At 42.4% G+C, this 23,083-nt stretch overlaps 1 protein-coding gene across 5 annotated transcripts in view; it reads right to left on the bottom strand.

Moving 5' to 3' along the window:
- Positions 1–1,227: 1,227 nt before the first annotated feature.
- TUBG1 (tubulin gamma 1) overlaps positions 1,228–23,083 on the bottom strand; it is a 317,008-nt gene continuing 295,152 nt past the window's right edge. For all 5 annotated transcript variants that reach the window (XM_077459460.1, XM_077459458.1, XM_077459461.1 and 2 more), the window contains one exon: positions 1,228–1,796. In XM_077459460.1, the coding sequence (XP_077315586.1) occupies positions 1,599–1,796 (198 nt within the window). In that variant the 3' untranslated portion in view covers positions 1,228–1,598. The remainder of the gene's footprint in view (positions 1,797–23,083) is intronic.

Raw genomic sequence — 23,083 nt, 5'->3', positions numbered from 1 at the left:
GGTCAATGGTTACACACACTGCACTTGTGTTGCTTGCAATACTATTATGTGCTATATTCAACACTCCCACTAGAGGCAGTATTTATTTTTGATTTATATGGTCATATTGTATACGTTTATAATTTCTTTAAAGAGGGAGCGCTTCACATTTCTTTCTTTCTATATTATTAACCTTACTTTTATGCAATGGGCTAAACAAATGTTCTATAAGACCTAGTTTTTTCAAAATTTTGGAAATTGTTCTTGTATTCATTGAGATATTGACTGAAAGCTTACTTTTCAAAAGGGGTGTACTCATTTATGCTGAGCACTGTAGGTTATATTTTATTATCAGATGGAATATGAATATATATTAATATAAATATTCTTACTTTATGTAAACTGCTTCAAACCAATATTCTGAAGAAGCAGTACAAAACTGGGAAACATGTGACACACGTGCTGCAGTATTTTTCTACTGAATTTTAATTATTTTGTATAATAAAATGGATATTTTTATGTAATATTGTGTTATTAAACCTTTTATAACACTGGTAAGGTATAAATGAAGTCCCATTCTTTTAGGCTTTTTGTACAATTTTACACAATGATATGAGTGTTAGTGTGATCAAAACCAGTATTGAATTGGGCCTTCACTATTTACATATTAACATGTGGTCACACATATTCATGTAATATCTATAGACCTGCCCCAAGAAGCCTCGCCATTATCTGCCGGAAGACACGAGACCATAACAAAGTCAGCTAATCGCTTCTGAGAAAATAATAATAATAATATATATATATATATATATATATATATATATATATATATATATATATATATATATATATATATATATATATATATATATATATGAATGCTGCACACCACTTCAAATTACTCGTACAAAAAATTACTGAACAAAGTGCAGACACATTCCAGCAGTTCCTATTCTCTGATCAGTTTAGTCTCTTATTAGATTTTACTCTAGAGAGAAACTGATGGAGTGTCTTAGGTAAAAGATTTGTACATGTGATCAGAAGTGGTGTATGACCCTACATCCTTTTGTCCGCAAAACTGGGAAGGTGATAAGGCCCAGAGTATGCTGACACCTGTTTATAGTGTGTAGCTTGGTGTTTGAGCAAGGACTTGGATCAAGGGTTGACCGGCTATATACTGTTGCGGTTATTTTCTGTGAATCTTTCTATTCAGACATATGTAAAAATTACTGAAATGGACATCTGTTTTACATAAACAAATTTTACTTAATAAAGTATGTGCAAACACCCTGTTCATTAATATCCATTTGGATTTGCATACTATATTTAATAGTGAACATCTAAAACATTGGAAAAAGAAGGCCAGCCTGGACTAATTCGGTGAACAAGCAATAAACAGCTTCATCACATAGCAAAAATCATGAAGCCATCTGTTTAGCAGAATGAAAAACGGTCTGCAATGCCTTAAGGGTGACTAGCAGCAATGCAGCTTGGACATCAGTTACTTCTGAAGGGACAGGGCAAGCTTATCCAGATCAGAGTATGTCCTGTGTTAGTAATGTTCCTCAAATACATTGTCCCAGTGTTGTAGCACTTCTGTGTTCTTGTTGCTGCACTCACTTATCCTGGGTACCCCATGAAATGTAATCTGGACGTGTGGCAGCATGATACTCATCTACCAGCTGCTGGACAATCTCCCTGGAGTTGTCTAGCTCATCGAAGTTGTCCTTGAACATGTCCTCCTTGCGAAACTGCTCCAAGAAAGCCTCCCTCTTGCGCAGCTTATCATACTGTCGGCATGTTCTTTCAAACAGCTGGGTGTCAGAAAAAGAGAGAAGACATATTAGCATAGATTTCTGCAGGAAATTACACAAGTTGTCATACCAGCAATGTGTTAAAGGTGTGTACAAGTAAATCACAACACTGGTTTAAGAATAATTACAAATCCTTTGACTGAATAAACTTGTATGCATTACCTTTGTGTATTCTACGGTTTGCCCAGGGTTGTGCTTTAATTTCCTAGAAACAGTGGCAAGATTCCCCTGCTACATTTTTTTTTTTTTTACTGGAAAAAATAAAAAAAAGCATAGTTTTAACCACTTCTGGTCCACCCCCAGTTGTACTGCTACAGGGTGGCTCTCCTATGCACAAACACACATATAAAATATATATACTGTACAGGACGCCGTGGCTGGGTCCTGGAAGGACGCTATATTTCCCCTCTGTTTGGGTTGTGGTCTCTTTAAGGGAATAAAAATTGATTAACCCACCTGTTAAGGAAGTGTCTTTAAAAAAACAAGACAGGAAGTGGTAGATGGGTGTGGAGGAGTGGAGAAGACATGGTGGATGGTGTTTATTTTGGACTGCAGCAACTGAAGTGGACAGCAGTGTCCTGTTTGGAAGGCTCCTGGCAGGGGAAGCTACCTGCCATCAAGATCAAGCTCTGTTTTGATGAGGACAGCTGTTCTGGACTTTGCAATTCGGTGAGACTACAAACCTTTTTCCTTTTGTTTTTGGCTGCTGTAAAGCTATTTTAAGTTAATAAACCCTTTGTTGTATGGAAAGCCTGTGTCCTGCGATCTACCTGGTCCCCCGAACATTACAAGTGGTGCTCGAATGCGGGCAGGACAAAGTAACAGGCGTTTTTCTTGCTATTTTTTTTTTTTGCATTGGATTTGAACTGACATTTAAAGGGACAGTACAGTGAATTTATGTCCCGGGTTAAAGCTGCACAACTGTTGAAAGCTGAAACAATGGAGGAGCTAATTAAACAGCTGTCCTTGGCTAATATGTAAGCACAGACTCGCCACGAGGAAGCTAATCAGCGCTTAGCAACCCAGCTGGAGGTACAAAAAACGCACCACAATGAGGCGCTGGCTCTGCAGCAGGAAAATACTCGCCTGTTGGTGGCCCAGTTAGCAGCCCAGCAAGCGACCCAACAAGGGGTGATGCAGGCTCAGATAACTGCTTTAAAAGAAGCAGTGCAACAGCTTTCTCAGGGCCGTGAACAAGTGGCCGTTGCCCCTGGCAACCAGGTGACCATAAGGGCAAGCCATTTCTTGCAGAAGTTGTCCCTGAGTGATGACGTAGAGGCGTTTCTGGCAACATTTGAGAGGACGGCAGAGAGAGAAGGGTGGCCCCAGGACCAGTGGGCCGGCTTAATTGCTCCTTTCCTCACCAGAGATCCTCAAAAAGCCTATTTTGACCTACCACCAGAACATGCTAAAGATTATCAAAAACTAAAGGCAGAAATACTGGCTCGGTTGGGAGTGACTACGGCTGTTCGGGCCCAACGAGTGCACCAATGGAAGTATCGTTCAAACCGGCCACCGCGATCTCAAATGCATGACCTGCTGCAGCCCGAAGTGTTGTCTGGCCCCCAAATTGTGGAGCGGGTCGTGCTGGACCGATACTTAAGGTCACTGCCAGACGACCTTCAACGGTGGGTCAGCCATGGAGACCCCAAAACCGTAAACCACCTTGTCGAGATGGTGGAACGATATACAGTGGTGGAGGATCTGCTTGGCCCCGCCAAGCGTCAAGGGCCCAGTCTGCCAAGGCCTTTCCGACCAACTGCCGCCCTTCGAAAGGATGTCCCCAGGAGCCCTGGAATGCATCCAACACCCCGGAAGGCCAAGAGTCACACCCGTTACCCCCTCAGCGACCTGTTCCTGATCGGAGAGGAGGGGATGTACAATGTTGGCGATGTCATGCCTGGGGCCATACCCGGGCCCACTGCCCATTGCAGGAAGAACCCCTGGAATGCGGGGTTCTTCGGAGGGGGTCTTTTTATGCCCATAAAGCGTGTACAACACATCTTGACCTTGGAGAGGGGAAGTTTGAGTGTGAAGTCCAAGTGAACCACCACCCTGCACAGGCTTTGCTGGACTCTGGAAGCATGGTAACCCTGGTTCACCCTAGAGTAATTGGGAAGATCGGTCCGGTAAGCAAAATTTTGCGGGTTGTGTGCATTCATGGTGACACTAGAGAGTACCCTCTCATCTCGGTGTCCATCTCCACAGCATGTGGCACTGGTACTCAAGAGGTGGGGGTGGTAAAGAACTTGGTACATGACGTTATCATAGGACATGACTGTCCGTTATTTGCAAAACTGGAGACAAGGAGAACTATCTGAAAGGTCCAGAGACTGGGAAGAAACTAGTACCTCTGTTCCTGTTGTTGAGGGTAATAACCCTGAGATGCCACATATTCGTAATATGGACCCAGTTGATAAAAACGCCAAGACTTTGGTTAATAATGATGAAAATAGTGCTGATACTGTTAAGGATGTCAAATGGTGGGGTTCTCAGACCTACCTGAACACTGAGGGGGGGGGGGGGAACCTTCCCCGCTTCAGGTAATGCTGGGGGAAGAGGATGAGGAAATGGCCTCTACCCCTGACTTGCCAGATTTGGGTGTTCCCAAGGGGGCATTTGGTACTGCCCAGATGCAGGACCCCACTTTGGCCAGGGCACGGGAACAGGTTGTAGTAATAAATGGGGAGCCCCAAGAGCCAGGTGCTAATGAGCGGTGGCCACATTTTTCAATATGTAATGAATTGCTTTATCGGGTTACTAAAGTGAGAGAAAATGTGGTAGAACAATTATTGGTACCCCAACAGTATAGACGCAAGGTCCTGGACCTGGCCCATGCTGATGTTTTAGGGGGACACCTGGGAGTTGAAAAGACGGAGGCACGGATCGCCGACCGGTTTTACTGGCCAGGCTTGAAAGCAGAGGTAAGGAGATACTGTACCTCTTGTCCCACCTGTCAGTTGACCGCTCCGGCGACCCATTTCCGAAGCCCATTGGTCCCTCTGCCCATAACTGAGGTCCCATTCGAGAGGATAGCCATGGATATAGTGGGTCCCTTGTAAAGTCGGCTCGAGGTCATTCTTACATACTGGTGATCCTCGACTATGCCACTCGATATCCTGAGGCGCTACCCCTGCGGAATACCTCCTCTAAGGCTATTGCACGGGAGTTATTCCAGTTGTTTACACGGACAGGTTTTCCCAAGGAAATTCTCAAAGACCAGGGCACCCCGTTTATGTCGAAGGTTATGGCTGATGTATGCAAACTGTTCTGGATAAAACAGCTGCGCACATCGGTCTACCATCCCCAAACAGATGGATTGGTAGAACGTTTTAATAAGTCCCTTAAGTCTATGCTCAAGAGAGTGGTACAAAGGGATGGGAAAGACTGGGACTGCCTGTTACCAGCTCTCCTATTTGCTATCCGAGAAGTGCCCCAGGTCTCCACTGGGTTTTTGCCCTTTGAATTGGTATATGGGCGGAGACCTCGTGGATTACTGTACTTTGTTAAAGAAGAATGGGAAAGTGAACCAATTCAGCATAAAAGTGTTCTTGAATATGTCTCTCAAATGCAGGAGAGGATCCGAACTGTGATGCCGCTAGTTAAGGAACATTTACAAAAAGCCCAAGAGGCTCAACGACGGGTCTATAATAGGGCAGCCAAAATTAGGAACTTCCAAGTGGGGGATCGAGTAGCAGTGTTGATTCCCACCGTGGAAAGTAAGTTCTTGGCCAGATGGCAAGGCCCTTTCGAGGTTGTAGAAAAAGTGGGAGAGATAAATTATAGAGTCCACCAGCCAGGCAAGAGGAAACCCTTCCAGATATATCATGTAAACTTGTTAAAGCCCTGGACAGACAGGGAACCAGTGACCTCCCTGGCTAGTACAAAACTTGAGCCTTGGGTTGGGGTGGAGAGTGTCCAAGTAGCAAATACCCTGTCTAAAACCCAAAGTCAGCAGGCAAAGGAGTTCTTGCAGAGAAATAAAGAAAAATTTTCAGACTTGCCAGGGCTCACTAGTGTCAGAGCATGATATTGTCACAGAACCAGGAGTCAAAGTTTTTGTCCGGCCCTACCGCATTCCAGAGGCTCAAAGGAAGGCCGTTTCAGAGGAAGTAAAAAAGATGTTAGACCTAGGGATTATTGAGGAATCGCAGAGTGAGTGGTCGAGCCCGATTGTGTTGGTACCGAAGCCCAACGGGACTCTGCGATTCTGCAATGATTTCCGGAAACTTAATGAAGTTTCCCGGTTTGATGCCTACCCTATGCCCCGGGTAGATGAGCTTATCGAGAGACTAGGTCCAGCCAGGTATATCACTACGTTAGACCTTACCAAGGGGTATTGGCAAATACCGTTGACTAAGGCTGCTAGAGAGAAAACTGCTTTTTCTACCCCAGAGGGGAGTTTTCAGTACAAAAGGATGCCTTTTGGATTGCAAACTGCTCCAGCCACTTTCCAGAGAGCAATGGATAGGATTTTACGACCTCACCGGAAGTATGCCTCAGTATACTTGGACGATATAGTCATTTTTAGCAAAGACTGGGAATCACATTTGCCCAAAGTGCAGGCAGTGCTGGACTCTCTTTGGAAGGAGGGGTTTACAATAAACCCTGAAAAATGTGCTTTGGGAATGGAGGAGGTGAAATACCTGGGTTATATCGTGGGTAGAGGGGTAGTGAAACCTCAGGTCAACAAGATAGAGGCTATACAGAATTGGCCCCGCCCCCTCACAAAAAAGCAGGTACGTGCATTCCTGGGCATGGTGGGATACTACAGGAGGTTTGTACCCAACTTTGCCACGTTGGCGGCTCCGTTGACCGATCTGACTAAGGGTCGGAAATCGGTCATGGTGGAGTGGAATGCAGACGCTGAAAAGGCTTTTTTGGAGCTCAAGTCGGCGCTGTGCCAACACCCTGTCCTTGTAGCACCCAATTTTTCAAAAGAATTTATTGTCCAGACTGATGCTTCCGATGTAGGATTGGGAACGGTGTTGTCACAGGTTATTCATGGCGAGGAACACCCGATAGTCTTCCTCAGCAGGAAGTTAACACCAGCGGAGAAAAACTATGCCATAATTGAACGAGAGTGTCTGGCCATTAAGTGGGCTCTGGAATCCCTCAGATATTACCTTTTGGGGAGGAAGTTTAGGTTGATTTCTGACCATGCCCCTTTAACATGGCTGAGACAGGGAAAAGGGACTAATGCCAGTGGTTCCTGGCACTCCAGGAATTTAAGTTTGTAGTGGAGCATAGGCCCGGGAGACTGCATCAAAACGCAGATGCCCTCTCCCGAGTCCATTGTTTGAGCTCCACTGTTGCCTCCACCTCCTTGGCGTTGGGGCACAGGGGGGGGATATGTAATGGACGCCGTGGCTGGGTCCTGGAAGGACGCTATATTTCCCCTCTGTTTGGGTTGTGCTCTCTTTAGGGAATGAAAATTGATTAACCCACCTGTTAGAGGAAGTGTCTTTAAAAGGCAAGACAGGAAGTTGTAGATGGGTGTGGAGGAGTGGAGAACACATGGTGGATGGTGTTTGGCGTTTGTTTTGGGTTGCAGCAAATGAAGTGGACAGCAGTGTCCTGTTTGGAAGGCTCCTGGCAGGAGAAGCTACCTGCCATCAAGACCAAGCTCTGTTTCTGATAAGGACAGCTGTTCTGGACTTTGCAAGTCGGTGAGACTACAAATCTTTTTCCTTTTGTTTTTGGCTGCTGTAAAGCTATTTAAGTTAATAAACCGTTTGTTGTATGAAAAGCCTGTGTCCTGCGGTCTACCTGGTCCCCCGAACATTACAATATATATATTCCATAAATGGATCCCATCGTTTGTAGACATAATAGCATTCGCATAAACCAAGCATATGTAATTAGCGGACCTCCAGCTGTTGCAGAACTACAAGTCCCATGAGGCATAGCAAGACTCTTACAGCCACAGTCATGACACCCAGAGGCAGAGGCATGATGGGACTTGTAGTTTTGCAACAGCTGGAGGCCCCTTAATTGCATATCCCTGGCATAAACCAATCAATATACATTTATTAGGAAAAAAAAAAGAAAAAAGGACATTCTGGGAGTGTAAAGGTTTGATGTAATCATGTCAGTTCTACCCTCTGGGCCATATTGGACTGCCTGGGAGAAGATTGAAGACATAAAAGACCCTGCAAGTTTTGTGACCAGCCGGAACACTTCAGAAAACAAAAAAAAAACTGCAGCCGGCTATCAGTGGGGGAGGGGGGTCAGGAAGATGAGCCTAAAATTAGTCTTGAAATACACTCTGGTGTCTTGTAGCTAGCCAGGACTCTTGCAGCCACATCTGGACCAAGGTTCTCAGTCCTCATCCACCACAGTCAGAATAATTTCTCGCTCTACCAGCTTGATTTTTGCTTTGTGTAACTTTACAACGAACGCTGCAGGTGCATTGAGATTCCACTTATTCCATTAGTAGGAACAGCACTTGCAGACACAAATTACTAAGATTTTCAAGACATTATCCATTTGATGGATTTTTAAGCAGCTCTTTTAATTTAGTCTTTCCAGAAGAATTCTATCCATGTCTTTGTAAACAGATGTGATGACAAGGCAAACTTTTTTCATAACATTCAGTGTATAATTAGCTTGCAATACTTCTTCCGTAAGCAGGCAACAGAAAATAATATTTAAAAAGATTTATTTCTATCTGCATTGCACCACATTCCAATGCGGAGTGAATTTACAACTATATAATGGCATTTCAAAATTGGATTTCTTCTACTTATTTACCTGTAAATCCATTTCTTGGAGAACATCAAAGGACACAGAGCAGGCTATCCTTAATACATAACTACCTGGGTTATGTGCCACCTATAGGTGAATGGACACTGGCAGACCAAACAGACAGGAAGCTTCCCTCTATATAACCCCCTCTTACACAGGAAGTACCTCAGTTTTGCATCAAGCAGTGAAATTCCAGAAAAGAGATGTATTGCAGGAAAAATGTTTTACAATAGAAAAAAATCCAATTTCCTTAATGTCACATCATGGGAACCAGAGCAGGCTATAAAACATAACTATCTGGGACATCCCCACGAGGGGAGGGAGACACAATCACAAAAAACACACCATCAGCCAAGGACCCATACCGCAGGCTGTAACACACGATGACCAAATGCAGTATCCTCTGTAGCTCTAACATCCACCTGGTAAAACCATGTGATGGTATGTACTGAAGACCAAGTAGTGGCCTTTCAAACCTAAGCTCTGATGCTTAACGAAGAATCGCCCAAGAGGCCCGTATACTCCTGGTAGAATGTTCTTTTTTTTCTCCACATTTTTTATTTTGTTTAGAATAAAAGACAAGAGCTCCAGGGCCAAGGTAAGACAGAGTAATACAAACACATAATGTATAGATATAAACAGTTTGTGTCACAACAGCAAACATGTCTCCATATGAGGGGGAGAAGAAGGTGATATACGTATACCCAACTTCCCCATCGGAGCAATTCTGTCAACATGTACATAAATTGGTTTAGGGCACAACCAAAAGATGTGTAGGAGAGTTCCTCGCTCACTCTGACATTGCCAGCAGAGGCCGTAAGGGAAAGTATTTATGTAGTTGTGCCGGGGTTCTATACCAACTCGACAGGATTTTAAAATTGGTCTCCTGTGCTTTTGTGCAGATGGAAGATTTTTGTACAAATTTTAGGATGTGAAGATGTTGAGTTGGGTTAAAGTGATGATCTAAATCCAGAGAATGTGCTCTTACCCTTCAAACCATAGGACTGAATGACTAATTGGCGGACCCAATGGGAAATAGATGCCATGGATGTTGCCTGTCCTCTCTTGGCCCCCTCTGGCAACACAAACAAGGAATCTGATTTCCGGATTTTTTTACCGACCTTTTCAGATAGACTGACGGCTTGCACTACGTCCAAGGAATGCAGCAGTTTTTCTGCTGCTGAATGAAGATTTGCAAAAATGGAGAGTAGAAGAATGTCCTGATTCAAATGAAAATTAGAAACGAATTTAGGTAAAAAGGAGGGATGAGGGCGCAATACCACCTTATGGTCTAAGAATAAAAATGTCTCCTTACAAGAAAGTGCCACAAACTCAGGCAGCCTTCCTGCCGAAGTGATAGTGATCAAACATCTTGTGAATAAGTTCCAATGGCTGCTTCTGCAGCACAGTCCAGACTAAATTTAAAGTCCCAAGGGCAAAAGGGTGGCTTGACTGGAGGGGCTGTAGGATTCACCCCCTGCAGAAAAACACAGATCAGGAAATGTAAAGCAATAGGCCTTTGAAAAAAAAAAAATATATAGATAAGGATGAAATTTGGCCATTAACTACTCAAGGACCAGAAGATTTTCCCCCTTAATGACCAGGCCATTTTTTGTGATAAGGCACTGCATTGCTTTAACTGACAATTTATTTTTTGCACTATGAACAAAAAAAAAAAAAATTTTTGCTATAACAAATATCCAAAAAGTAACTAAAACAAATTTCCTCATCAGTATAGGCCAATATGTATTCTTCTACATATGTTTGGTAAAAAATAAAATTGCAATAAGTGTATATTGATTGCTTTGCGCAAAGGTTGTAGCATCTACAAAGTAGGAAATAGATTTATGCCATTTTTATTATTTGTTTTTTACTGGTAATGGTGGTGATCAGCGATTTTTAGCGGGACTGCGGCAGACAGATCGGACACTTGACATTTATATAGCGATCAGTGCTATCAAAATGCACTAATTACTGTATGTCACTAGCAAGGAAGGGGTTCACACTAGGGGCAATCAAGGGGTTAAATGTGTTCCTTGGGAGGCGTTTATAACTGTGGGGACAGTGTACTGACTAAAGGAGGAGAGTGATCGCTGTTCCTAATCAGTAGTTAACACGTTTGAGCCCCCCTTAGATAGGAGAGCAGTGAGGACGACACGTCCCTTACAATGATCCTTAATACATGGGTTAGTTGCCAATGGCTATGCACTGTCAAACTTCTGTGGAATGTTGGAATTGTAACAGATATTACTGTTCATTGACTGTATGCCTTTGTAAACACTCCGTGTGGTGCCTTAAGTTCTCATCAATAAAAACTTTTGTGGATTTAAAAAAAGAAATACGTTTCTCTTTAGCGTAACTGAGGGTACAATGGACCCAAAATTCCAGCCTGTATCCCTGAGACAAAGTGGAAATGACCCACTTGTCTTGAATCCTCTTTTTCCAGGCTTTTGAGGAACATAAAAGCCTTGAGCGAGTGGGGACAGGGAGTTCAAAAGGAGGGCTTGTCGCCAGTCTTAGAGGGTTTCTGGACCCAGGGCGTTTTCTGGCCCTGGCCTCAAGGCTTGACTCTGGAACCAGACTCCTGCAGCACCAAAACTCCCTGGACAATGAAGAAATAGTAGCAGCAGCACTTAAGCTCTTAAACTAAGAATGTTCGCTTCTCATTTTGACTGGTAGAGAGCAATTCTCCCCTGAGATTGTCTGGCTATACTTATCTAAACCAGGAAATTATTTATCGCAAGACAATTCAGCTGCCAAAATTTTTAACCACAAAATTCTGTGCATATGCACAGAATAGGCACGATGCAATTCTGCCAAATCCTCAGCAGAATCCTCTTTCAGACCAGGTTCACCCAGCCACTTAACATGGTCCTTCAAGGATTGACAAACACCAATTGCCACCATGGCAGGCTGTACAGCATATCCGGCGAGAGTAAAGGAAGCCTTTAGTAATGATTGCAACTTTTTATCAGCTGGGTCTTTAACCACTTCAATACAGGGCACTTTCACCCCCTTCCTTCCCAGCCCAATTTTCAGCTTTCAGCGCTCTAGCGCTTTCAGTGACAATTGCGCGGTCATGCTACACTGTACCCAAATGAAATTGTTATCATTTTGTTCGCACAAATAGAGCTTTATTTTGGTGTTATTTATTCACGACTCCGTTTTTTTTTTTTGCGATATAAGCGCAAAAAAAGCGGAAATTTGGGAAAAAAACAATATTTTCTTTTTTCTATTTGAAAAGAAATCCAATAAAATCAAATTTTGGCATAAATTTAAGCCAAAATGTATTCTGCTACATGTTTTTGGTAAAAAAAATTCCGTTAAGTGTATAATAATTGGTTTGTGTGATCACGGACATATGTACGCAAATGATCATGCACATATGTGTGCAGGTGATCACGTACATATGTGTGCAGATAATCATTGGGACATGTGATTTTAGTGGGACATATGTGGGGGACAAGTTTTTATTATTAGGGACATGTGTTTTTATTATTTGGGGACATGTATGTTTTGGGGACATGTGTGTTTTGGGGACATATGTGGGGACTGTGTTTTCACTGTGTGGTGTGTTGTGTGTTTACACTACACTGATGATCAGTGAGTAAAAAGCTGTGAAAAGCAGCCCATACTCACTGATCATCAGCCGGCTGCAGCGATCTGCTCTCCTCTCCTCAGCGGTGACTTCCGTGTGAGGAGAGGAGAGCCGATTGCCTAGCAACCGGCTTTTTGTTTACATCACATGACGGCCGTGATTGGACACGGCCGTCATGTGATCAGGAGGGCCAATCACAGAGCCCTCCTGCCGATCTGAGATGTGCCGTGTCCGGGTGACACGAGCACATCGGGATCGCGCCGCTGCGCGGGCGCGCGCGCGCGCGATCCCGCTACTCCTGAAGGACGTTCCTGAACGTCCTATCAGGAGCAGGCGGCTCCCACCCGGCCGTATATATACATTGGCCGGGTGGGAAGTGGTTAATCACCTGAGCATTGTCTACAGGACAGGTTAAAGTCTTTTCAGGTTAGATACTGCAGCATGCAGTACAACACCTATGCAGGTCTGTGATACAGCAAAATTCAGCTATCACAGCCCAAAAGCAAATATGCAACAGTAAGCAGAACTTTAGATCAGCCTGCTACCTGTGATCACGCACCCAACAAATACTCATGTGCCCCAACAGACAGCCCACTCTGTCTTTTACCGCAGCCTAACAGAAGCCCCATATGCAAGGGACTGACCACCTAAGAAAGATGGCAGCACGCAGCTATGCGCACGCTCGCTGTGCATGCCCACAGAAGAAGCCACTACTCAGCATGCATGGCACACCATGTGCATACCAGTCATGCACATTCATTGTGAGGGCAGAGCGATCCGGCAGCCATCTGCAATGCCTACCTCATAGCTGTAGTAAGCAGCTGGTGTGCCACCTCACAGAAGGGGGAAAAAAAAAACAGCAGTAAGTAGGGAATGCAAGATATGTCCGGTATTCAAGAAGCCAGCATAACAGTTACAGATTTTTCTTCAGCCCTTTAGCGGCTGAAGAAAAAGGCACTGAGATTGTGGTTGAAAAGCTTGACAAAGCATGTGAAATACCAAGTTTAAAAAAAACAAAAAACAACATCCCTGATTATATCATGGAACAAAAAAAGAGGGCCCCAACAATAGACAGAAGCCCAATCTTCACTCATCATGGCTGGTCTCGTCACTGAAGACCTTTGAGGACTGGATACCTTCCCAACTCCTGGGGTCCACTCCCTTGGACCTGTGCAGCAAATTGCCGTTATCATCTTGGTTCTCAACTGCCCAGGGCTCTAATACGCAGAGTCTAGCGCCAAAGTGGTTGCATTGCAGACAAAACCTTGTTGGGTAGACCATCTTCTTAGACGAGACTTGGGTACCATTTATTTTAGCATTTAGCCATCCAAATGGATCTGATCATTCAGCCCCTTGATTCTTAATTATAACCATCCTGAGACCATGAAAATTTACTGAGAGCAACTGTGACGATCACCTTCAAGACACTAGTGAAAAAAGAGGTACTTCCTGTGTAGGAGGGGTTATATAGAGGGGGACTTCCTGTCTGTCTGGTCTGCCAGTGTCCATTCATCTATAGGTGGCACATAACCCAGATAGTTACGTTTATAGCCTGCTCTGTGTCCCGTGATTTACAATAAAGAAAATCAGTTTACTGAGCTACTATAAATGAGATTGCTTGAACAATTATTTTATAAAAGCAAAAACATGAGCAAAACAAAAACTGTCCCATTTAACAATGATACACACATTGATATATATATATATATATATATATATATATATATCAATCTTACCTCTCTCTTCTGACTATGGTAATGTGACAACTAATCATTATGCATAAGAAGAACATCCCCATGCTGTGTGGGTTGAAACCATTTGTAAAAAAAGCCTATGTGACAACCTGACAATGGAGGAGAACTGGGAGACAGGGACAGTGTGTGTAGTCACCCTGTAACAGGAAGTGCTTGAATAACAACATTCATAGGAATAGTAGAAAAAAACTCTGCCTCTGATCCCTTTAATTGGTTAATTTAAGGCTCCTTTCACACTTGTGTGACCTGAAAGTCATGCGATTTTGCCGCAACTCTGCCGGACTTGAAGCAATGCCTGTGTAATCTTGAGGTCTAAGGAGCTCAAGTCGCAAAGTCAGACCAAAGTAGTTCAGGAACTACCTTGAAGTCACACAGATATTGTTGTGAATTCATTAAGAAAAAATAAATACATTTAATATTTACTGGCAGAGATGTGAGAGAGTTGCTTAGGCCTCAAAAAGTAGATGAACTGTGGCTTGCAATAGTTGAACTGTTCACCTATTGGAACCATTTAATGCAAAATAGGTAAACTCATATGCTTTACAAAGCTTAAAGAGGAGGGCTGGTTTTATCATTTCTTTTTTAAAAGTCAGCAGCTGCAAACACTGTAGTTGCTGACTTTTAATAAGCACACTTACCTGTCCAGGGCGCTTGCGATGTCGGCCACCCGAAGCTGACCCGTCCCTCGGCTCTCAGGTGCCGGCGCTGCCATTTTGGCTAAGGGAAACAGACAGTGGAGCCTTGCGGCTTCACTGCCCGTTTCCTACTGCGCATGCACGAGTCGCTTTGTGAATGGGGCGCGCTGTGTTCTGGGACACACAGTTCCCAGAACACAGCGCGACCCATTACCCAGAAGACGCCGCACGGAGGAGAGAAGACAGAAGATCACCGCGGAGGAGGAAGAGGCAGATAAGCATGATGTGCCTAGCAACAGGCATTTCTGGTTAGTTTAAAAAAAAAACATTTTTTTAATTTTTTGTCCTGATTTTTTTCTAAATTTTCATGCATTTTTTTTTTCAGGGTGGCCCTCCACTTTAATGCATCAACCATCTTTTAAAGTTTTACAAGCCTGCATTGAGACAAACTCGATGGAACACGTCACAAAACAAGAAGATATTTACCTGGCTTTTGTGGATAAACAAAAAGCGACAAATACAGCCATGAAGACAAAAGGTTGTTGAACTACTCTCACATAGAATTTACCCTCACATGGCCTAAACTATTGTGTTTGAGTGAGGAACTGTTTAAATAGCCAACACCTTGGCTAAAAGAGAAAATGGTGGTGCTGCGCTTCCAGAAAAATGGAACCTTACAAGAGAACTCTAGAGAGCTAGTTGTTCAGATGGAAATATAGCAGATGGTATATATTCAAAAAAATATAATAGAGGAGAGCTCTTCTCCCAGTGTGGGAATTATTCTATCGCCTAATGAGAGTGCTCACAGCAGTGTATGCACAATAATAACTGTCACAATACAGAGTGCAACTTATAACTCTACAGCATAACAAAAAGTGCTGAGTGCAGTAGTAAACATAAAAACACATACAGTGGTCCGACTATAGATCAGACTTATATAGCAAAAATTGGTGAGTGCATATAAAAACCAAAGTAACTAAAGTATACGTAATCACTTTCAAAGTGAGCACAAGCTAGTGACAACAATTAAGTGCAAAGATGCAAACAAAGTGCTAAGTGCAATAATAAACGCAAGATATTGGAACACACACAATAATCAGACTATAGATCAAAACTCTATAAACAGAAAGTGCTGAGCGCATATAACAACAAAACGGTTGGACTATATACAGCTGTTAGCGACGTGAACACAGTCCCGTGATAATATCACATATACATATAAAGTGATTCCGCGCTGAAAAAGTGCATCAGAGGCTCTTCCTCCACATTTGATTCCACGCATAAGTGTACACACTGGGTAATTACCTCCCCACTATATAAAATATTGCGTATATGCAGCCTCTTTGTAGATGCACCAGGAGTCCCAGGGAAGGGGGTGGAAGGGGGGGGGGGCCTCAGGGAATCACTCTCAGATCTCCGTCAGTATACACTTCATCAAGATACTCCAATATAGCTCAGAGAACAAATATAAGGGCAACCATAGTGTAGCATGTATTTAAAATTCACTACTTTATTAATAGATTAAAATTACTCACAAACAAATGGGGTAAATAGGCAGTATTAGCAGCAAATACGACTGAAAAACAGCAGCAAATAAACTCTGCGCCACTTAATAAAATACTATGTGAAAAAATATTAAATAATCAGTGATTCAATACTAGCTAAGTGAAACACTAATAGCTGCTCCCTAGAAACAAGAGAAAAAACTTGTCGTGCTGAAAATATGGTAATAATAGGGGCGCTAGAATGTAAACATTAATTACAAACAAGTGTAAAACGTATTAATCATAAACAACTAGAGTGATAGACGACCTATCACCATACATTAATAACCATAAGACAATTGCAAAAAAATAAATAATAAAGTCCCAATTAGATGCTAGAGAACAACATATATCCACAGTCCATACAGTGATTCATTTAGTGATATACTCCGTCTATATCCATTTGCCAAAAAAAGACTGAAATCTTCTACAGAATTGTGAAACGTCCCTTCACCAAGATTTGGACACAGACAACACCCCAACCGTGAAGATATAGTTGTCTTCTTACCAGATGGTGTTGACAACTTTAATTAAAAAGATAGTCAGATGAGCTTATGCAGGTGATTCCCTGCTCACATGGAATAAGATGGATCTCTTATGGAAAAAACCTTCCTCCTCATAGACTCAGACAGGTCATAAAAAAAGAGAGCCAACAATATCCATAGTGTAACACCGTTTTAATTAAAAAAATTAAAAACATAAAGCCAAATGGTTGCTTACATTTCCCGGTGCCCGACCTGGCACTGGGGCTGCTTGCTTAAACCAATCATTTTGTGGTAGGTGCGTAGTTCCTCGTTGTGTACGGCGTGCGTTCCACCGAAAACAGCCGACAACCAAAACGTCCGGAACTGTGCGTATACGAACGCGACTAGGTACCGTCTCGACGTACGTTTCGTTTCCACGTCCTCAGGAAGCATACCCAGTCACAGGGTCAACGTTCTTTATAGTGTCCCGATCGATCGTGAAGACCAATAGGAAACACCCCATTTTGTACGCAGCCTCAGTCCCACTCAAGGCTTAATGGATAATCCATTGTTCACAAAACATAACTGGCTTGCATAATACAAATAAAAATTCTTAGTACAAATAAAAACCAATTATAATTCACCCTATATCACAGGGAAGAGGAAACCATCAATAACAAAAATTCATATTGATTAAAAATCTTGTCAATTGGTTCTCATTCATTGACAAAAAGAGGGGAAGGGAATTACCTTCTCGTAATTTACAATATTGTCCTCTAGATGTCAGTCTACAGGCGAAAATAGGCTTGTGCAATTCGTTTCGTAACGAATCGAAATTCGGCCGAATTTTGCATCTTTCGGACATTCGGATGCATCCGAATGTGCGAATAAAAAAATAACAAATTACAACGAATACGAAAGAACTATAACGAATGAATTCAAATGAATTCGACATGATTCAAAATTATTTCAACCGCATTCGAAATGATTTCAACATGATTCAACATTATTTCAACCGCATTCGAAAATATTTTGTGACCCGACTTTAGGGCCATGTATCTCGGGGTCACTTGGTGCTAGATACTTTTCAAATTTGGATATGTTGTAGAGCTAGTATTATTGTGTTTGCATACCAAATTTGGGGTTTCTAGCTATAAGTGAACCCGAGATATGTGGCCCCAAAATCGGGTCGCAAAATGTCATTCTCTGCTCTATTAACTAATAACATTTTGCGACCCGATTTTGGGGCCACATATCTCAGGGTCACTTACAGCTAGAAACCCCAAATTTGGAGTTTCTAGCACCAAGTGACCCAGAGATACATGGCCCTAAAGTCGGGCCACAAAATATTCGAATGTGGTTGAAATGATGTCGAATCATGTGGAAATCTTTTCGAATCCGGTAGAAATATTTTCGAATTTCGTTGAAATATTTTCGAATGTGGCCGATTTTTCGAATTCGGTAGAAAACTAAACAAAATCCGAAAACGAATTTAAGGAAGTTAACGAATATAACTAAACGAAATTAATGAATTAACGAATTAAAACCAAAGGAAACTAAACGAATTTTTTCCTTTTGCACGTCTAGGCGAAAATATCTTATACCACTGATTAAGCAAAAAATTGCTTTTAAAACTAAATGTTTAATTGCACTCTCTTTAATTTTGTTGGTAGTAGATATGGAACCCCTGGGGTGTGTATTGGGATGGATAGATGGAGGTAGGGACCCCAAAGACACCAAACTAGCAAAATGAAGGTGCCCTTTTCAAGCCAGGAAACTTATAGCCCAGAAATGGCAGTGTCCTCTACACCCCCTACCAGTGGGGAGTGGGTGCAGAATATGAATGGGGTAGTCCTTAAGGAAAGGGTAGCATATATAAGACAGGGAGGTATAAAAAAAATTCGATAAAATTTGGAATTTGTGGTGCGAGAAAATGAATAAAGGTATTTATATCTAAGTGGAAGGGTTGCTAGTCAGGTAAACAGTGCGAGGAGAATGTCTGTGTGAGTGGGAAGAAGGGGTGAAGGTAGGGAATAGAAGGGTGTAAAAGGGTTTTATGGAATTTTTACTCTTGTTCTTGCTTAATTTTGTATGGGAATGTTGTATGTTTTGTTTAAATTGAAAAGAAATTAATAAAGAGATAAAGTAAAAAAAACAAAAACAAACCCTGGGCCCAACGTAGGCAGCATTCAATTAAGATATTTTAGTTTGTGTAAAAAAATGGCGCCGGATACAGAGCCGGATGTCCTGCTTTCGGCCGCCGAGAACGTCCGAAAGCCGCAGGGAACGTCCGAAAGCCGCAGGGAACGCCCGAAAGCCGCCCACAGGGTTACTATCGGTGGGGGATCGGCGTACAACACGCACCCACGATTTCCCCCTGATTTTAAGGGGAAAAAAGTGCGTGTTATTATCATAAAAGGTGTACTCACCAAGGCCAAGATGCCGAGAGCGTTCGCTGTTGCGACTCGGCACACACCGCCCCTGAAGGTGGCACAGAGGTTGGTTGGCATCAAGAGGCACAAGCTACCAGAGGGACAGCTACTTGCTTGGAGATCAATGGACAGCTTGAGCAGAGCAGGTAAGTAGTGACCCGTGAGGGTCCAGGAAATAGCAGCAACAAGTCTGTCAGGCAAAGAGCAAAGTCCAAAAGGCAGGCCGAGGGTCAAACAGTTCAGACCAGGAATCAGTAGTAACCAGGAACGAGGAAACAAAGGCAAACCAAGAACAGGCCGAGGATCGATTACAGGAGACAAGAAGCAAAGTCCAGGTACAGGCTGAGGGTCAAACACGTAAGAGAGCAGAAGTCCAAGAAGAAAGCCAAGGGTTGGGTCCAGGAGAGAATCAGTGTGGTCTAGAGGCAACCTAGGTCACAACGGGGAAGACAGGTCACAGGAACAAACGCAGGGATCACAGGTAGCTGAAGACGAACCAGATTCTTTGAGTGCTAATGCTTCCTTAATAGGTCAGCAGAAGGGTCACGCCATGCGTGCACTTGTGTGCAAGCACCGCTCAGTGGGGCGAATGTGCGTGCGCCGCATCGCAGTTCTATTGCGCAAAAATGTGGGCCACAGCGCCGTTCACGTGCGCATGCACGCAGGAATGCGCAACTGGCGCAGCCTATTTCTATGACAGTTATACGTCGATAAATACGGTATATAAGAATTTAATCTACGTTTAGATAAACAAATATTGAATCGGATATACTAGAATTATACAGTTATCCATATAGATAATCATTCAGTGTGATATTGATTGATATATATATATATATATATATATATATATAACCTGTGTCCTTCCTAGATTTAATAGATATACATGTATATATAAATATAGAACCATTTTATGTGATGTAGATGAATCAAAATTATACTAAGCGTATTTTATATTATGTCGGTTACTAGCATCCCTAAATACTAGATATATATATTCGTTATAACAAATATAATAACTGATATAAAGTATGGAAAAATAGAACATATTAGTTAAAAGATAGATCAGAACACATTTTTCTGCTCTCAGACATGCCTAGTGGTTGAAGGTGATATTACCTGAAAATTCACCATGGTAAACATGTACAAAAACAGAACTTCTAGTTCCGCCCAAGGGGCGCTCCCTTCAATAACAACCCCCCAGCCTGCTTCCTGCAGCCTCAGTGCATCAACAAGCAGTATAACGTTATCAATAAGAGGGGAGGGTGCTGTGTCAGTCAGTGAACTACAAAGAAAAGGATTTTATGGCGAGTACAAAAATCCTAATTTCTCTTACGTTCACTGACTGACACAGCTCCTTTATTCTTGACCATTGGGACGTGCCCAAGCAGTATCATAACGAGGGCTGGGAAACAGCATAAAAGAACTTCACCCACAATCAGAAGTGCTCCCTAACAGGGGAGTCACCACCATATTTTTTTGTTTAATTCGTTTTTTTATGTGAGAAAAGAAAAGACATAGTATACAGAACAAATACTGAGAGACATGTATAACAAATATTGGGCCAAAAAAACTAGAATAAAAGTAACCTTTATACATATTAAATATTGTACTATTATGTCCTAAATGAATGCCGAGTCTGTCTGCCATTGTGGGATTTAGACACCAAAAACTTCTCAACGGGGGCCCTCATAGTCCACAGTATAAAGAATAATTGGGGGAGGAAGGAAGGAGAGGAGGATAAGAGATGAGGGTAAACATGGGGGGGGGGGGTTGGGGGAGTTTGCCTCGGTCCAATCTCTTTATAGTGATAGGGTTAGCGTAAGACACACAATTCACTTATTTTGAGACATATCTGTATATGCGGATGTATATTTAAGGCGAACCAGCAGGACCATGTCTTTTTTTTACCAGGTCTGACTTATTCCTGAGGGAGTAAGTGAAATCTTACATGTAGTATGTGTGGTCTACTTCTAATAGCCATTGGCGTAATGAGGGAATGGTTGGTTGTTTCCAGTAATGTGGGATAAGTGCTTTTGCTGCATTGAGCAAATGTGGCGTTATTGATATTTTTATAGGTTCCTGCTGGTAAGCCTGTGCAATGGAGTAATATGACCCATGGGTCATTGGGGATTTCAGAACCTTGGATCTCCTTTGCCCAGTGTAGGATAGTTAGCCAATAAGGACGGATGAGTGGACAGTATCACCAGATGTGGGCATGTATGGTTTGTTCACCACATCTCCACCAACATAAAGGTGATGCTTGTGGAAATGTCTTGTGTAGCACCGCTGGGTTATAATGCCATCTCGTCAGCAGTTTATAATTTATTTTGGCCATTTTGGAAGCCATGGGGGAAGTGTGGGCCATTAGTATGATGGTGGATTTCTGGGCCTCTGATATCTTTTTGTGGAGATCTTTTTCCCATTTAGCTACGAAAGTAGGGTTTCCTGTGGTGGATAAAGTCTGTAAAGCCTGATATAAATAGAACATAGGTTTCTTGACTGGCTGGTCTTCAGAAAAGGAAGATTCTATAGATGTTAGGTCTGATGTGGTCCGAAGAGGCTTCGGGAGAGAGTTAACAAAGGCAGCCAATTGGTGGTATTTCCATTGGTCCAGGGGTGTAGTTGTTGAGCTGGGTAGCAATGTAGATATGGGTACAATGCCTGATTGGGTTGTAACTTGATGAAGGAAAGGCATAGGACCCAGAATCCAGGCATGAGTTCTGGTGTATGTGTTTCTAGGTGGGAAATAGTTGTGACCAGTCAATGGCAAGAGAGGGGAGCTGTGTTGCCATTTACGTAAAGTTCTGTAGTTCTTAGGAATCCAAATTTGAGTAAAGAGATCTGATCCACTAAGTGACATTTCAAGGCCAACTCATATTTTAGATTCTTTATACTTCCATTCAGAAATTCTATTCAGTACTATAGCCAAGAAATATTGCTTAATATTAGGTAAGGCCAGGCCCTCTTGTCTTTTAGGTCTGGCAAGGAGAGCCTTAGCTAATCTATGACGTTTTCTGTTCAATACATATCTGCCTATCATTGAGCCGATCAATGCGAAAAATCCTGCAGGGATTCCAAACGGTAGCATCTGAAGTAGGACTAGCAGCCTGGTTAGTACATTAATCAACACTGATCCTCCCCAACCAGCAGTGCGCTACTTGGGACCACCTTTGTAAGTCCGATCCGATTGTGTTAAAGAGGGGTAAAAAGTTTGTGCGAAATAAAGACGTTGGGTTAGGGGTGAGGTATATACCCAAGTATTTAGTTTTACTTTTTAAGGAAGGATTTTTAAGTTGGGCTACAGTCTTTCCAGGTAGCGACATGTTTAGAATTTCCGATTTGGTCATATTAATTTTGAAATTGGAGATGGCACTGAATTTTGAAAATGCTAGCACATAAGGTTAGGGAAAGAGATCAGTGGTTGTTATATATAAAACAAAATATCTGCATGAGCTGCATATTTGTGTTCAGTGTTACCTATGGTGATTCCAGACAGAGTGAGAGAATTAGAATTCAGATTGGTTTCCTGTGTCTGTGATGGTGAAAGTAAAGCAGAACCATCAGGTTCAGAAGAACCCGATGCGTGAGTAGAAGTGTTTTTAGCTCTAGTGGACATTTTAGTGCCCGTAGTGCGTTTAGTGGTACCTGAAAGTGCATTATCTTTGGTGGATCTTACTTGGGTAAGTGCTTTGTTGGAGCCTACTTTGGCAGTCTCCTGGACCTGTGAGGAAGAAGAAAACGAAGAAATGGAAGAAACCGATGAATCAGAATCCATAGGTTCATTCCGGATTCTACGGTTAGTGTTTAAACGACTAATTTTTACGGTTTTTCATGTTGCCCCAATTGTATGCTTGACTATTGTCATAGGTTAGTTTGTCCCTTAGGAACTTGCCCTCTTTGTTTTTAATGATGTCAGCCACATATTTTTACAAATGAGTTTTCAAAGTACTTTATCTCTCTGAAAACAATGCATCATTTACAATTGTAGGGTTACCTTCGTGCAATTTTTCAATTTCTTTATCCAATGAGAATAATTCCGTAGTGTAATAATGGCATAATAAAGACATAGTCATGGAACAGGCCTGAAGGTTGGATTCCCATTCTTTCTTG

This window comes from Lithobates pipiens, unplaced genomic scaffold (genome assembly GCF_037356315.1).
Source record: "Lithobates pipiens isolate NorthernLeopardFrog02 unplaced genomic scaffold, aLitPip1_a1.2 Scaffold_28, whole genome shotgun sequence".
Taxonomy (NCBI): Eukaryota; Metazoa; Chordata; class Amphibia; order Anura; family Ranidae; genus Lithobates; species Lithobates pipiens.
Note: the sequence above shows the minus strand (reverse complement) of the source record. Positions and strands in the feature narration are given on the sequence as shown.